Source organism: Numenius arquata, chromosome 4 (genome assembly GCF_964106895.1).
Source record: "Numenius arquata chromosome 4, bNumArq3.hap1.1, whole genome shotgun sequence".
NCBI classification, from domain to species: domain Eukaryota; kingdom Metazoa; phylum Chordata; class Aves; order Charadriiformes; family Scolopacidae; genus Numenius; species Numenius arquata.
In genome coordinates this window covers 34,662,629-34,679,719 of record NC_133579.1, presented here as the reverse complement: position 1 = coordinate 34,679,719, position 17,091 = coordinate 34,662,629, and the positions used below count along the sequence as shown (strand labels likewise).

Sequence of the window (17,091 nt, the reverse complement as noted above, 5' to 3'; positions counted from 1 at the left end):
TGGGCTGTGAGCACACATTGCCAGCTCATGTTGAGCTTCTCTTCAACAAACACCTCCAAGTTCTTCTCCTCAGGGCTGCTCTCAATCCCTTCATCCCCCAGCCTGTATTGATACCGAGGGGTTGCCCCGACCCATGTGCAGGACCCTGCACTTGGCCTTGTTGAACTTCATGAGGTTCATATGGGCCCACTTCTCGAGCCTGTCCAGCTCCTGGAGGGCATCCCATTCCTCTGGCATGTCAACCACACCACTCAGCTCGGTGTCATCCACAAACTTGCCAAGGGTACACTCAATCCCACTGTCTATGTCATTGATGAAGATACTGAACAGTACTGATCCCAATACAGACCCCTGAGGGACACCACTTGTCACCAATCTCCATCTGGACATTGAGCCATTGACCACTATCCTCTGGATGCAACCACCCAACCAATTCCTCATCCACCAAACAGTCCACCCATCAAATCCGTATCTCTCCAATTTTGAGAGAAGGATGTTATAGGGGACTGCGTCAAAGGCCTTACAGAAGTCCAGATAGACGACATCTGTAGCTCTTCCCTTGTCCACTGATGTAGTCACTCAATCATAGAAAGGCCATGAAGTTGGTCAGGCAGGACTTGCCCTTGCTGAAGCCATGCTGGCTGTCTTGAATCACCTTCCTGTCCCCCATGTGCTTCAGAATAGCTTCTACGAGGAACTGTTCCATGATCTTGCCAGGCACAGAGGTGAGGCTGACAGGTCGGTAGTTCAGGGGGCCCTCCTTTCTACCCTTTTAAAAAATGTGTGCAATGTTCCCGTTTTTCCATTCACCAGGGACTTCACCTGACTGCCATGACTTTTCAAATATCATGGAGAGTGGCTTGGCAACTACATCAGCTAATTCCCTCACGACTCTGGGATAAATCTTGTCATGAACCCAATCTTCTCTTACAGTGGGATGGATTTTTCTACACTAGTCCCTGCCTTGTGGTTCCGTCTGTTCCAGAGGTGTGTGGAGGGAGGTTGCCAGTGAAGTTGTTGAGTACCTCATCCTCCTCCTCGTCCGTTGTTACCAGTTTGCCAGTCTTGCTCATCATGGGGGGTACACTTCGACTTTCCTTTTCTGGTTGACATACCTGTAGAAGCCCTTCTTATTACTCTTTGCGTCCATTGCCAAGTTCAGCTCCAGCTGCACCTTGGCCTTCCTGACCCCATTCCTACACAACTGGGCAGCATCCCTATACTCTTCCCAAGATACCTGTCCCTGCTTCCGCTGCCTCTGCATCTCTTGCCCTTTAGTTTGACCAGCAGGTCTTGACTCAGCCATGCCCATGTCCTGCCTTCTGTTCCTAATTTCTTACACCTGGGGATCGAGAGCTCTTACACTCTGTGGAAAGCATCCTTTAAAATCTGCCAGGTCTGTTCTGCTTCCTTGTCCCTGAGTGCAGCTTCCCAGAGGGTCCTATTGACTAACTCCTCAAAGAGCGGGAATTTTGCTTTCCTAATGACTTTACTCTTCCCCTGACCCATATCCCTCAGGACTGCAAACTCCACCAGTGCATGACCACTGCATTTTAACTTGTTCCACAGAAATTTCAATCACTGAAGACCTCATTCATATTTCCCATAAAAATGCAAGACAACAAAGCTAAAATCTCACTATGTGTGCACTGCACACCAAAAAAAGTCATAACAGTTTCCTAGTAAAATACCCACATAGGCTTTAAAAATGACATCTGTTCAATTTTAAAATGTATTTTTTGTGAAAATAATCTGCAATCTGTAGTAGATAATATAGAAAACTATTGCTTTTATGCAGTCTCAAAACCTCATCTAGCATGCTAACCATGTCGGACTTGTTGAGTTTCATACAGCTGAATGAGCTTAAGGATCCACGGTGGATGATGAATAAGTCCTGCTTTCTCTGTCTGTTCCTGAATGGCTGACTGTAGTTCAGGATACCCAGCTTTATCCAGAGTAATTCCAGGGAATAGGTCATTAATGAGACTCATAAATAAAGGTTCATCTTCATCCACCTGTCAAGAATAAAGTAGGGGAAAATACATTATTTATTCATTTAAATTATTATTATAGCTGTAAACAATCTTCTAGAATATGCCATTTAAAAGACAGCAGTAGAAATCCTTATCTTTTCCAAAGAAAATATTATAATTATGAATCAGTTTTATTAAGTGAATTTCATACAATGCAATCACAAGTAGTAATATCTAAATTAAATACTTAAAGCTTATAAAAATGTTAACACCCTAATACAATTTTCGTCAATATATACACACACATTTCTTCATTTGTTACATAAGCCAGCAAGATGTATTCAAATTGTATTTTGCCTTGGATTTTTTAATTATTATTTTTCCTTCTGTAAATCAATGAAGCACACCTATAGATTTGAACGCATGTACCAACATGCTGAATAGATTAACATCGGAAATAAAGTAATTGGTTCCATCACAAAACTGGCTCCCAAGGTAAATACACACAGTCTAGACATGCTATAACCTTTCAATAATAGCAATAAAAAGGAAGATGAATACTTTAAATAGTAAAATTGAAAGAGATTATACTATACAAGTAGGTGTTAGCTGCTTCCTATTACCTCACTCATTGCAATTCTTATGATGTTCTAAAAAGGCAATATACTCCCAAGAAATTTATAAATTGAAATTCTGGATTAAGAAGGATATTTAATGCCATTATTAAAAGTTAATACAATGTATTCTTCCTTTCAATCCATAGATGGGGCAGAAGGAAGAAAAAACAAGAGCTAATTAGAAGACCAGGTTAGGTCCCCTAAGTTCTAATGATATTTCCAATTATTTTTTCAACTAAGGCTTCTGATGTGTTTTTCGCTCTTTAAAAGACAAATAGCGCTCACACTGTAACTGTTCTGATTCTCAACTCACTGATAGACCATATTAAAAACTGCAAAATAATGTATGCAACTGCTGAAGAAAAAGATCTTTTTCAAAGTGCACAATAAATACACTTAAAAATGCAAACAAAATACTCTTTTTGGGAAAGTCACCAGTGCTACAGTACCAGTTTGGAGAGGTTCATGTCCCGCAGAACCCTCATCACTACAGTTTTCTCTGGCTCTTTGGGATTAGACCTTTTCACTGCTCCAAGTGTTCTTAAAACAGACAGGATATTTCTAAGCCCGAAGTCATAGTGAACCTTGAAATAATGCAAAAACACAATTGGTATCACAAAGATTATACACTTCAAAATCAACAGAGGGCTGAAAACTAAATTCATTAAAGAATAAATATGCTATTGAGCTTTTAAAGATGATTAATTTTACAGCCCTTCATCAATCTCTTCATTCAATCTCCCCATGACTAACTTTCACCCATTACCCCTCATCTTTTTCAAGTGACTCCTTGTAAAAAGGGAGTCTCCATCTTCTTTGTAGCCACCCTTTGAATACTGGAACATGGTGATAAGGTCTCCCCTAAGCCTTTTCTCAAAGCTGAACAAACCCAGTTCTCTCAGCCTTTCCTCATATGGCACGCTTCCCAGTTCTCTGATCATCTTTGTGGCCCTTCTCTGGACCTTCTCTCGCCTGTCCACATCTTTTTTTGTATAGTGGGGACCAAAACTGAACACAGTATCTCAGGTGTGGCCTGACAAGAGCTGAGTAGAGTAGAGTGGGATAATTACTTCATCTCTGCTGCTGATGCCCTTGTTGATGGAACTAGCATCCTGTTGGCTGGTATAAAGAAATACAATGAAATCATTCAGATACAATTTGTTATGTGTAAGCCTATCCTATCTTGTACTTCTGCTCTGTGGATGGTCTCAAATCCTTCAGAACGGAAGGATTTACTTCCAATAGCCACGTGCACCTTAGAGGTGAATCTAACCAGCTTTGGACTTTGGCAGGTAAATATCTTCCCTTTCACTACGAGCATAGCTGCATACGTGCAAAGCCATACAGACATATTCAATTAATTTTAGGACCTGTACCTGAACATACAATTCTGTCTTAGTTAACATAGATTTGAAAATATAGGCAAATGTTCTATAATGTTTTTCCTCTTCAACCATTGGTGCAAATCCTAGAAGCAAAGCTACCAGGATAAAGGTTTTAAAGTCTCCACTACTGCCAGCTGCTTGGAAAACTAAGTGATAAAGACAGCCATGGAAGGAGATAATAAAGATATTCTTACATTTGGAGAATATCTGCTCCCTCTGATCGATCAGAAATATTTTTGAGACCAAGTGCATAGACTCTTTTCTACGCTATCTGTTGTGCATTGACCTCGGCCAGCTTCCAAACGCCCACCCAGCCACTCTCTATTCCCCCTGCTCAACAGGACAGAGGGAGAAAAGAAGATGAAAAGAAAGCTCATGGGTCAATATAAAGACAGGGAGCTCACTTACCGATTGCCATCACAGGCAAAACAGACTTGACTTGGGGAAAATTAATTTAATTTGTGGCCAACTATAATGTATTTGGATGGTGAGAAACAAAGACAAAATTAAAACAATACCTTCCCCCCAGCCCCCACCCCTATTTCCCAGGCAGAGAAATTTGAACAATACATTGAGTACAACCCAGAATTTTCAGGAAGAAATAACTTATTGATTAGGTTGATTGATGCCTGCTTAAATAACTCTTCCACCGTGAAAGAAAGAATAATGTCCAGGACAAAAATGACCACGCAAACTAAGGTAATGAGAAAATGTAATCCTACTGAGGTCAAGCCTGAGGAAAAAAAAGAGAGATCTGTATTCAATACTCTGGAGACAAGCTATGTTGCTAACTGCTGAAACTGTGCATACACAAATTTTCCTAAACAATGTCCACAGATTCCACTTAAGAGTGGAATCAGTTTCAACTCTTGGAAACTGATCCTCTGAGAAATGCAGCCTGAAGCCTGCTAACTATAAAACACAGGCAGATGACAGAATTGGGAGAGTAAGTTGGACAGCAACAAATGGACTAACACTAGTGATGCTAGATCAATATAGGGTCATTCAGCTTGCCTAAAAAATAATTTGAAGGCCAATGGAAACACCCTGAGCAATACTACAAGGAAGACAGTAACAAATATTACCCTGTAGAAGCCAGTCTACAACATAAAGCTGGCGAGTAAAACTCTCCCAGGAAAAGAAACCTGAGAGAAACTAAAATTGGAATCCAGTTTGGTTATATATATTGAGAGTGAAATTACAGATGTATGGAGAAAGGAAGAGAAAATCCAAATCTGTACTTTTTTGTTTTAATTCTGAAATAATAAAGGCAACATGATGCGCCATTATCTCATTCTGGTGTAGTCCAAGATTTCTACACAGAATTCAACAGTTATTAATAAATATGTGGTATAGAGCTGAAATAATACAATGGAGAACGTAGTCAATATGTCTAGGTTGATTAGGATCCAACCAATGCAGGTATTTGAGCTGCAACCTACCTACCATTCATATGATTTCTCTTTGAGGCCCTCTAGTGGACAGCCAGTACAGGGCATCCAAAAATGCAACAGGGCAACAACTAGTTCTGCTCTTAATAGCACCTTTACCCTTTATTTCTAATTAAATATCCCATATCCCCAGAATAGCACTCTTCTGGTAGCACTCAGCAAGACAGCACCTTCTAGGCACTCTTCAGTTATTTACAATTCTTACACCGCCTCTCCAATAGATCTAGCCTTCATAAGTGAGGAGACTGAAAAATGTGTCCTCTACAAAGATCAGCATAGCAATACACGCTGTTTCTCATAACTTCTCCAATAACTGCACGCTGTTTAAAAATCACAAATCAAACTGCCTTTACTATGCAAATTAGCTTGAAAAATAAAAACGACATGATGATTTCAGACTCTGTTTCTAGAACTTGAAACTGAAAACCCTAAAAAATTAATAGGTTCATGAGTGTTAAAATAATTATGTATTCTATGAAAGTATATTCTCTGCATTCCCTTCCAGTGACAGCTTAAGGTTGGACAAATATTTATTTTACCTGTTTAGATAACTGCTCTTCACAGAGTTTGTAGAGTGTATAGAATTTTCGACTAAGGACTTGGTTGTCTCGGAAACCAGCACTTGCCAGCTTGACACGCATAATAATGCTACGGTCAGGCACCATCATAGCAACTGTGCGAAACTGAATCTTCAGATTTTCTGGAAGTTCCTGTCGTCCTGCATAGCCAGGGTTCTGAAAAATTCAAAATATAGAATAAAATATTATATAATGAAAGCAGAATAGGAAGGTTTATCTTTTCTGATAATTATTTGGCAAACACAGGAGCACATGCCAGATTACAATGGTAATCTGGTAACTCGAGCATGTCACAATTACACATTAGGACACAGTTGCCTAAATACTGCACTTTATGAAGTATGTGGTATCACATGTGATGCCCAAGATACATGGACATAAGACAGACAATCACTTACAGATATCGCTGGAGCTGGTTTAAATGGTTAGTTCTTCAGGCTCTTGATAGTGTTCCAGAGCTGGAGGTTACTGTCCCTTGTGAGCATTCCCAGACCATTTCAGAGCAAAGTCAGTCAAGCAGTGCAAGCCATTACTGAATATAATTTAAACTAACGGATCTGACCTTTCACTGAAGATGTCTAAGTCATCCATGTGACTACTGCATGGCTCAGTTGTGAGAACAGTAGTTGCTGGCCATGCAGTGATAACTTCTTAAATACTTCCAGCTGTTTCCAAACTGCCTTCTCACTGGCCTTTGTATGCCACTAATTTGTCCTCTTTTTCAAATTAAAGTAATAACATTAACAACTTTGCAAACATAGGAAACCTTAAAATGAAAACAAATGCTTCCATTTTGAGTTATGGGTATGTAGCCTTAACAGGAGGGGGAGATAAAAAGAGGCTTTTAAGGTAGTCTTACGCTTTCCTGCTTCTTTGCCTCCTGCACTGCAAGAAGGAGTCCACAGACACCAAACTGGCCTTTAGGAGGCCAGTGAACCAGAGCGCAGCTCAGGTACCGGTACCAGTACCACAGAAACAAGTGCAGCTTGTTTGCTTAGGTGCCAGTACCCACCTCACTGAGACAGAATCACAGAATCTTCATGGTTGGAAGGGACCTTTGAGATCATTGAGTCCAATCATACACACACACACACACACAAAAAAAAAAAAAACAAAACCAAACAAAAAAACTCCACAAAACAAAACAAAACAAACCCCAAAACCACCAAAAAAAAGCACAAAACAGAACACCCAGCCCAATGATCTCGGGCACTAGAGCCTGAAGTGCCATGTCTACACGTTTCTTAATACCTCCAGGGTTGGTGACTCCACCACCTTCCTGGGCAGGCCGTTCCAGTGCCTGACCACCCTCTCAGTAAAGTAATTCTTCCTAAGATCTAATCTAAACCTCCCCTGCCGCAACTTCAGACCATTTCCTCTGGTCCTGTTATTATTCACTTGGGAGAAGAGGCCAACACCCACCTCTCTATAACCTCCTTTCAGGTAGTTGTAGAAGGCAATGAGGTCTCCCCTCAGCCTCCTCTTCTCCAAACTAAACATGCCCAGTTCCCTCAGCCTCTCCTCATATGACTCATTCTCTAGACCCCTCACCAGCTTGGTGGCTCTCCTCTGGACATGCTCCAGCACTTAAGTGAGGGTGGTTTCCTTCATACTGTCATATAGAAGGACCATGGTCACAAGTTCTTCACAGGTGGTGAAATACCGACCAGAACAACTGCAGTAGTCCTTACAGCAGTCAATTACTTCTGCTTTCTTTTGACAGACTCTGACCAAAAATATGAGAGTGTTTGGTTTAGTCTCAAGTCTGTCAAATATTCAACTAAAAAAGCCCTTAAAATATGTAGTTAATGATAATTACATACCTCAAGTCCTAAGTTCCAGTTAAACATATGGGCAAGAGAGTACATCAGCATTATTATTTGATTATTGCTCAAATTGTATTCACTGTTTTCTAACAGACAGTTCCAATTATTTCAACAGGGAAATTTCAATGGGAAACAGGAAAGATTTTTCATAATGATGCCATTTATACATATTCACATACATACCATAGTCAGAAATATGCCAAATTCTCTGTCCATGTCAACAACATCACCATCAGTGAAGGTGAACTGAGGTTTCTTATTTTTCTTACACTGCAATACAATATATATCTGCTGAGCAGCTACTGATAAAACTGGGAGTTCAATGCGGTTAAATTCATCAAAACAACCCCATGCACCTGACTGGGCTAAACCTAAAAAAAAGCAAGAAGAAAAATATTTTGTTAAAATATCAGATAAAACAAGAATAATTTATATATAAAATATAGCATGTTCTATACAAGTTAATGTAACATGAGAAGAACAGAGAGTATGAACACAGAGTAAAATGAGAAAAACTCAAAATATATTGGGCTGTGCATTAACGACACCCAGAAAAAGAATTACCCCTTGGAAGAAAGATATACAAACTTCTTTATAAAGAATCCTACACCTTTACAGCAACCATGAGGTAGAAAGTGTTCAATATAGCACCTAGTGGCATAAACATGCATATAGCATGGAAACTCATCTATACAGGGGGTGAAATTGTCAATGATAAGCTTGAGACACCCCTACCTAAATGAAAAGCACAGAATCAAATTCAGAAATCACTACATTTGTGACAGAAGTGTTGTAGCATTTTATAACAATTAATTCATAGGTCAAAAATTGTTGCAGAATGACATCCGTCTGTTCAACAAAGAGGAATCTGATGTCACACTTACAACTGTTCTTCGGAACAGGCCACGGAGTTCTAGACAGACGTTACTATCCATGAACATCATGAAATTAATGTCTTTTGGGAGAGTCAAGTACTTCTCCTTCTGTATCATGTTAGCGGGATCGACATAGGAGAGTCTACAGTGGCACCTTTCCAGAGCAGTAGTGGGAAAACTACGTAATCCCCCACTATTCCACGTCCATTTCACAAGAGACAAAAGCTAGTAAGTCTATGCAGGAACTTCATGGGTGCCATCTCCTCCCTTCCCAAAGCCCACTCTGGACTAGTATTTCCTATTGCCTGGGTGCAGCAAGGACCTGAACCAGTACTTTAACTGGTACTACAAACAAATGTTCAGAGGGGTTCAATTCATTCCACTGGACTGCTGGAGGTCAGTTTGGCTTAAGCTGTTTGAAGGCAGTGCTAAATGCAGAAATAAAGCCCATCTCCAAGAAAAGGCATTTGTGTGTTTGCAATGTTGAACAACTATGACCAGACCTCCCCCGCATCCCCATACTTTGTATGGCAATGCCTATAGCACTGGTAAAATAAATCAAGGGGTGGTTTATGTGTAATATTAATTCCTTAAGACATTTAAGCTAATGGAAGAGAATACTCAAAAATCCATAATAATACTATTAATACATACTATTTCACTTCGGTTTGTTTTCTCTTCCCTTGTCTTTGCTCTGGCCTGTTCTGCTTATTTTATCCTTCGTCCCTTCTGTTCCTTGTCTGATCTTCTCTTGCTCTTTAAGATGTTCTCTAGCAACTCTCATCTTACCCCAAATCTCCTTGAGGCCCCTTTTATGTTTCTTCTGTGCCCCTCTTCTACTCTGTCCCATCTTCTACTGTGATCAGCTATCATAGCCAAATCAATACTTGTCAGTGTTTGCAGACAGAAAAAAAGATTTAAAAAAATGAAAATAATTCTTACATTCATTTTTTACCTTTTCTCATGCCCATTAACCACTTCTTTTAATATTGTTCCATTGATTCATCGTTTTTACCCATTTAATCTTGGAAGAACTCTTAAACAAAACTAGTGGAGTCACAACAGATCAAAACCAGTTGTAGCACAGCCAAAATTGGCTCCTTAAGATTTGATTCGGCGAGGGCAATACTGCAGATCTCCCATGAAATTCAGTTCAATTTCATATGCAGAGCAATCTTTTTCCTAAACTGCTTCTAATTAATTTCTGTGATACTATAAGGAAAAATATGCTCCAAAAATTAAAAAAATTTAAGACAATAAAATGTCACATGGACATAATTAGAAAATTTAAAAGCAAATGGAATATATACAAATATCACAATGCCATAATGAAGCAAAGATAAAAGTAGTTCTATAGATAGGTACCAAATTTAAAACATGAAAGTCTCGATCGTACTGTCTTTAAAAACAAATGAAGAATGTTCCTGGACTTCAGTGGTGTGGCAGCAAGTCCTTTAACTTATGTTCTCCCTCTTGTATGTGGGATATAAGGGTCCTGGATGGACCAACAGGCCTTAATTGCGTTGACCAGCCTTACCTGCAGTTTCTACCCATACTCTCTCTCCTCCAGTTCAGGAGCTCCATTTCAGCTCAGGCAGGTCTGAGTCTTCAGTCTTCGCCTGAGCTATGCTGTACATGGGGCTGGGCACAGTCCTATCCCCTGTTACCCTGACTTGCTCACTTCCTGGAGGACCCCAGAACTATCCATAGTCTTACCTCTGCCCCTGCCTCCTACTGTTTCTGACTGAACTTCCTAGATGGACCCTGAACCCAGCTTGTTATTTCACCTTGTCTAACGGTCACCGGACAGCTGATGGAACCAATCACCAATTTGCCCCACTCAGGCACTGTGGGACTGTGCCCTGGTCAGTGAAGTCCCTGCCCTGCCTGTGTGGTGGTCACCCTTGGCTCATCATCTAGTCCCAACCCCTCTCCCATGGGCAGGGACACTTCTCACTAGACCAGGTTGCACAAAGCCCCATCCAACCTGGTATTGAACACTTCAAGGGATGGGGCATCCACAACTTCCCTGGGCAACCTGTTCCAGTGCCTCACCACCTTCAGAGCAAATAATTTCTTCCTAATATCTAATCTAAATCTCCCCTCTTTCATTTTAAAACCATTACCCCTCATCCTATCGCTACACTCCCTGATAAAGAGTTCCTCCCAGTCCCTGCCTTTGCCTTCTGCAACTTGGCTGGTGTGGCTAGAGCCCTTGCCAGTGAAGACCAAGGCAGAAAACTCTTTGACTATTTCCATATAATACGGTCTCTTACACTTACTATCTGTATATTAAAGGAGTTTGAAATTACTTTCTCTATAGCATGGTGAGGTGAGGTTCTAACCAAACAATTTTTCCTTGGGAAAGGGAAAAAAAAAAATCACTTGTTCTGTAATGCCACCTGCTGCATGGAGTAAAGAAAACTGACTCTCAGGCAAGGCCAATACCCCACAGCTTTGAATAAATTAGATTCTTGCAAAATTATTTCATTCTGGTGGTGTTTAGAAAGAAAAAGGAAAGAAAATACACATACACACACACACATAAGCGAAGGCACAGCAAGCAAACTGTCAGCTGCATAACAGCTTAGAGACAATGTAATTTTGTTGTGCACTACCATAGTGTGCATTACTTTCTGTCCCCACACCGAACATAGTATGGTAGTCAAATACAAAAATGGAGTACAAACAGAAAATAAAGGACAGGACTAAAGAGTTCTTTAACTATGTCTAAGACTCACCCACCCACCCCTCCCACTCAGTACAGATATCCTACAAACCCAGTCCTCACATGACATAAGAATCAAACAGCATAGCTACTTCCATCTCAGAAAGACTTCAAAATGCATCTCTGCAATGCAGTGCCATGTTCCTTTCCGTGCCAGTGACCCTATGATCTATACACAGATGGGTGACCTGACCCTTGAACACTACATTGTGGCCACAGCCCCCAGTGCAGGTACTGGGGCCCCTGTGATCCAGCAGGCCAGGTGATAACACCCTATGTGCTGTTCAACACTGGGAGGTCTGGCTAAAAATAGTGTGACAGTGCAGTAATTAATTATGACAAAGCACCTGTAAACTCTCTTTTGTATTGAAATGACACATCTTTTAAGATTTTACATAGGGGTAGAACTATAGTGCCAGAATTCAAAGCAAATTTCACTAAAACAGAACTCTTGTCTAGCCAATGTGCAGCCCAGAAGCAGTAAACTAGAAGGTACTTGTTGGTCCTGAAAGAATTCACAGGGCTCCATACTCGTTTATTCACTTTCTGAATTAAGATACATATCAAACCTTATATTAAATATTGCATTACATAACAAATCACAAAAAGGTACCTCGGGTAAGACCGGAGCTGTTTGACTGTAACTATAGAAAACAGAACAAAAGCAAACACAACTTTTATATTCATTTACAGATAACCACAGACAAAAGGTCTCCTAAAGGGTATTCACTAACACTTTTCAGTAACAGTGATGAAGTATGCCTGATTTGCTGTTCATGGGCAATTTTAATACTGAATTTGATATAACAGAAAACTTGGAAATTCACTTTCTCACTTAATTCTCTGCTACTGTCATGGGTTACCTCTGGTCCAATTCAGATGACCAGTTATATCTGAACCTACTTTTTGGTTCAAATTTCAAAAATAAAACTATCAAAGATGAAAGCCCAGGCCTTGGACGTATTGACTAGACCATCCACCTGTGAATAGCTGGAGTGGCACAGGGAAACAAGAGACAGGAAGACAGAGAAACAGGGAGATAGAAGCTCAGCTCTCAGCCAATCAGAAGAACTTTAAATTATAGTTTTATAGTATACAATATATTGTTATGTATAGTATAGTATGCTATATTTTTCTATTTCTTTATTCTGAAGATCAAACTTTGTCCTTACAGAAAAAACATGGCTGCAGACATGACAACACCACCTCCACACCCACCCTCTTTTTCCCCTCGCTGCTAAATCTGCTAATATCTGATAACTTGACGCACAGCACCAGATGAAGTGAAAAGGGACTAGGAAATTATCTCCTCTCTTGATATGCAAAGATCTAGCCTTGGTTATAAACATAGCATTTACCTCAGTAACACAATACATTCAGTAAAGAAGTCACTGCCTCTATGAAAGTTTAACCCACATCCCAGCATTATTTAATGGGATACTATGAAACCTGTCTTCGGTTCTCACTGCTCATGGGAGCATCGAGCCAGTTTCAGCCTTCTCCAAGGCAGTGAATGCCTGCATTCACCTAAGAAGATGAAAGATAAAGCTAAAGGACTAGCTAAAAAGACTGTCTAATGCTTTAAATGAAGACTGTGATCAAACTTTCCATTCTTGTGGCATTAGCAGAACTTCTAGCTAGAAGAGTGGGCTCTTCATGGGACCAGTTCAGGACTGGGGACTAAACACAAGAGCTAATGATGGTCACTAGCTCTACCATCTGCTGCTTCCATATTCACCACACCACCTCAGATTCCTGATATGGAAATGATAGGGCTGCTCTAGCAGGGAGCACTTTACCCTCTCTTTTTGTAGCAGTGTCTCCTCAACTGTTTTCTCCAGCTCTCCTGCTTGCTGCAGGTCGGCCCTTTACTGCAGCTCCAACTAGGAAAATCCCCAATGGGAGGGAAGGCAACAGACATGAGCATGCCTCGGGGCTGGGGAGGAGAAGAGGAGGGAGAGAGAAGGTAAGAGACTCCAGTGCCTTTCCAAAGTTCAGTGTATCTCTTCACTTATGGCTCAGAGGAATAGGGGATGGAGGCTGGCTGAGGCAGAGAAAGCACGAATGGAAATGTTTCTTTCTTATCTTTTTTCACATTCTTACAAATGGAGCTAATGTGTTTGATTAGTGAGGTGGGCATTCTGCAGAATGCACAGAGAACTACAAAACTTGACTGGTTAAATAATTCTTTTTCTTTCTTTCTTTGCTCCACTTCTTCCCATTTCCCTCTTTTTGATATGGCCATTAAAGAAAGTTACCAAGTTAATGAGGCCTAAAAATATCTGTAAAAGTACAAAAGGATTAGGAGGAAGAACAGTAGTCAAATGAAGTCAGTATAAGTAGTGCTTTTAACTCAGTTCTTCCCAAATACATACTATTGGTCATCTTGATCCAACTCAGCCACAAACAAGCACAGTAAGACCACAGAAGAGATGAGAGAAATATGGAAAATCTTTTCACAATTAAATACAAAATTACTTTAATCCAAACCTGGCATACCTTTCAGGCTTTCTGTCTCTATTACAAAGCCTAATTGGATACTCTTAAACTCTTAAATAAAGAAGCCAAAGACAAAAGTTACTTCTATTAAAATCTTGGCCAGCTTTGCTGGCTTCTTAATTAAAACTAGAAATGATCTCCAAGTCACATTTTAATCTTCAGAAGATACCAAAACAGTGACAATTATATTTATGATACCTTGTATTAGATTTAAGAGCCCATCACTCACAGAAAATGGTGGTGATCTGTGGTCTGCCTCTCCCTATAACCAATAGTGGTTACATACTAGAAAACAAACATAATGGAGTCCACAGACTTGATCACTGTTTGCAAAACTGACTTCAAAGCTCTGCTTATCATGAAAAGTTATCAAAGTTTGATCGCTATCTCATTTTCCTTATTTCAAAATTTCTAGAGTTTGAAATAAGACACTGCAGCACTTTGCATGTTTCCCAGCCTTGCACAACATCATTGAGCTTTGTATTTGTTTGTCTTGCTTGATAAAAAACAGCAAAGGTGGGCTAAATATCCTCCCCCTTGGGATGAGTGGAACAGAAGCATAAAGAAAATCAGTAGAAGTGATTAAAAGGGAAAAGGAAAAGAAGACATAGATAGGAAATACCCTCCCAGAATATAAAAAAAGACTGGAAAGCATACAAGAAGAAGAAGAGAAAAAATAAGGAGAAATAATCATGTATCAGGAAAAGTTGATGAGCATCTGGAAATAAGAGGCAACAGAGAAGAAAATCCCCTAGTAATCATTGCTAACTCACTAGTGAAGAGACAAAAACTTATGACTCTAAAATGAAAACACGAGATTATTTCTTACCTTTATAGATACGGCCAAGTCCTCTGTAGTCCATTTGGTCTGAACAGTTGAAAACAACAACATACTTTCCCAGGCATTTGCCCATGTCTTTAGTCGTCTCTGTTTTCCCTGTCCCTGCAGGTCCTGCTGGTGCACCACCCATACTCATGCCCAGGGCCTGTGCCAGAGTGATGTAACACCTAGAGACAGAAAAAAGAGTTCTATTAATCTTTTTCTACTATTAATTACTTAAGTCCATTAATGTAACCACAGTAGTTGTATTATAGAGATGAGCCAAGGGGCAGAAACGAGGGTGCTTCCATGTGGCAAGTCCTCACTCCCCCCCTTTGCACACTGTGAAGCTCAGTTACCAGGTACCACCTTTGCTCCACCTGCAGAAAAGCATGCATCCAGCACACCGATGACTGCAACAGCCCAGGAAACACCCAGGCCAATTCTTAATGCTGAATACCAAAATACTGTGGTATTGCGATTTTCTCACACTGATCATACGACCTCCCTCAATGACTCAGCTTCATTCTGCAGCACCCAGACCCACTGGGTTTCTGCCTTTTTTCCCATCCTCCTACTCTCTACCCAGAGGCACACAAGATGGGCTCTCTGACCTGGCAATATGAAGGCACAGAGGCTGCACGCAGCTCCTGTTCTTGCCATTTCCCTACCACCATGCCAAACCAGAATAGTGCTGCCAGTCACATGACACCTTTGAGTTCCAGGAGGAGAATGGACGAGTGGGAAGATTGTAATGGGCAATGGAGAAAGGAGGAACCCATGAATCCTAGGACCATCTCCTGCTTCAGCCTCCATCCTGGATTGATATCCTCAAGTTTAAGTCTCAGCCTCCCCAGACGGTGTGGAGACTACTCAAGGGTGTAGGAAGACTTGTTCTAACCTACAATCCTCCAAAATCCCAGTAGGCCCATTTTAACACTGAAACTCAATAGCTTTATGATATATCTGGGGAGAGAAAATGGGCACTGAAATAACCCAAATGATACTGGCTACTATCACTTTCCATAAAATAATGCAGTACTCGTTCTAATATGATAGCAGTAATAATGCTTTATCACCTTGTTACTCATTAATCAGTTAACAGGCACTTGGTTAATGCAGAAAGAATACCACTCCTAACGATTCTGCTACTGAAAATGAAGGACAAACTGTATACATATGACAAATCCTAAATAGAACTTGCATTTCATTCTTTTTATCTGCCATGACATGGTCTGTGTCTGACATGATGTTCAGGAGCACTCAATTTCAGTCCCATTATCGTAATGTAATGTACTACTGCCAGTGTGTATTTATCATGTGCTTCGGGAATCTTTCTGAACACAAAATCATTAGCCAAACAGCACTTGACTCCAAGCTGATTAATGGAAAGCAAAGATATCATTACCTGAAAACTGCCAGAAGCTCATACAAGTCCATAAAGCAGTATTAAAATGGAAAAAGCCTATGAGGGGAATAAAATCTGTTCTTATGCAACGCTGCCTAGGTACATAAGTTTCCCATGCCAACACTAGAAAACATCTCTGCTTCAAATACTCTTTCAGTATATGACAGTGTATAGTCACCAATCTCTGCAGCTGTTTGGCTCTTCTAGGTTCGCCCAAAGACTGATAACTCTGTTCCTTTTTGTTATCATTACAGTTTAAACTTGTTCAAAAGACTTACTTTCTTCAATAATGTCACCCTGCGCTAGTTTTCAGTCTTGTGAGACATAGCGCCCCGAATCAATCTCTTACCAATTGGACTGCATTTAATTCTGTGAAAAAATTTTTAATAACAACATTTTATTGATATTGTCTTTCCCAAAAATATTGTCTGTGTGGTAGTGCTGCCGTACCCACTAATCAACCGCACGTTTACTGCTGCAAACAGATCTCTATCCAGCATAGGAATAGTAGGGCACACAACATAAAATTCGGTAGATGTGTGTTACGTATTAAAAGCCAGGTATCCAAGCACAGAGATTTGGCTCTCTTAAATAGCTCACTGGGCATAATTTTGGTTCAGAAATTGATAAATGTCTGAAATTTCACTAGTAAATAAAATGTAGTTGCACAGAGAGTGCAAAGACAATACCAACATGCATTCTACAGCCTGCAGCCATTCTTTACACAGCAAATGACTGAACATCCATAGTATTTTGACATTTCTACCACACTTAAAAGAAAAAGCTCCGGCACAGCAAATACATCTGCCTCTTATATAGCTGAAGCACTAACAAGTACTTTAGGAAAACACGCATCTAATGGAGTTTGTACTGTATAACTAACACTCCAGCAATAATAAATTCTCCTTATGTTTTGCCCTCAAAGCTTTTT

At 40.3% G+C, this 17,091-nt stretch overlaps 1 protein-coding gene across 1 annotated transcript in view; it reads right to left on the bottom strand.

Annotated features, from left to right (window-relative positions):
* Window positions 1-17,091, bottom strand: part of LOC141464169 (dynein axonemal heavy chain 5-like) — a 159,570-nt gene that overhangs the window by 89,858 nt on the left and 52,621 nt on the right. Inside the window, exons 42-46 of the mRNA XM_074146952.1 lie at window positions 14,762-14,940; window positions 8,014-8,201; window positions 5,966-6,160; window positions 3,040-3,174; window positions 1,826-2,015 (exon numbers count right to left, since the gene is read on the bottom strand). Coding sequence (XP_074003053.1) covers window positions 1,826-2,015; window positions 3,040-3,174; window positions 5,966-6,160; window positions 8,014-8,201; window positions 14,762-14,940 — 887 coding nt within the window. The remainder of the gene's footprint in view (window positions 1-1,825; window positions 2,016-3,039; window positions 3,175-5,965; window positions 6,161-8,013; window positions 8,202-14,761; window positions 14,941-17,091) is intronic.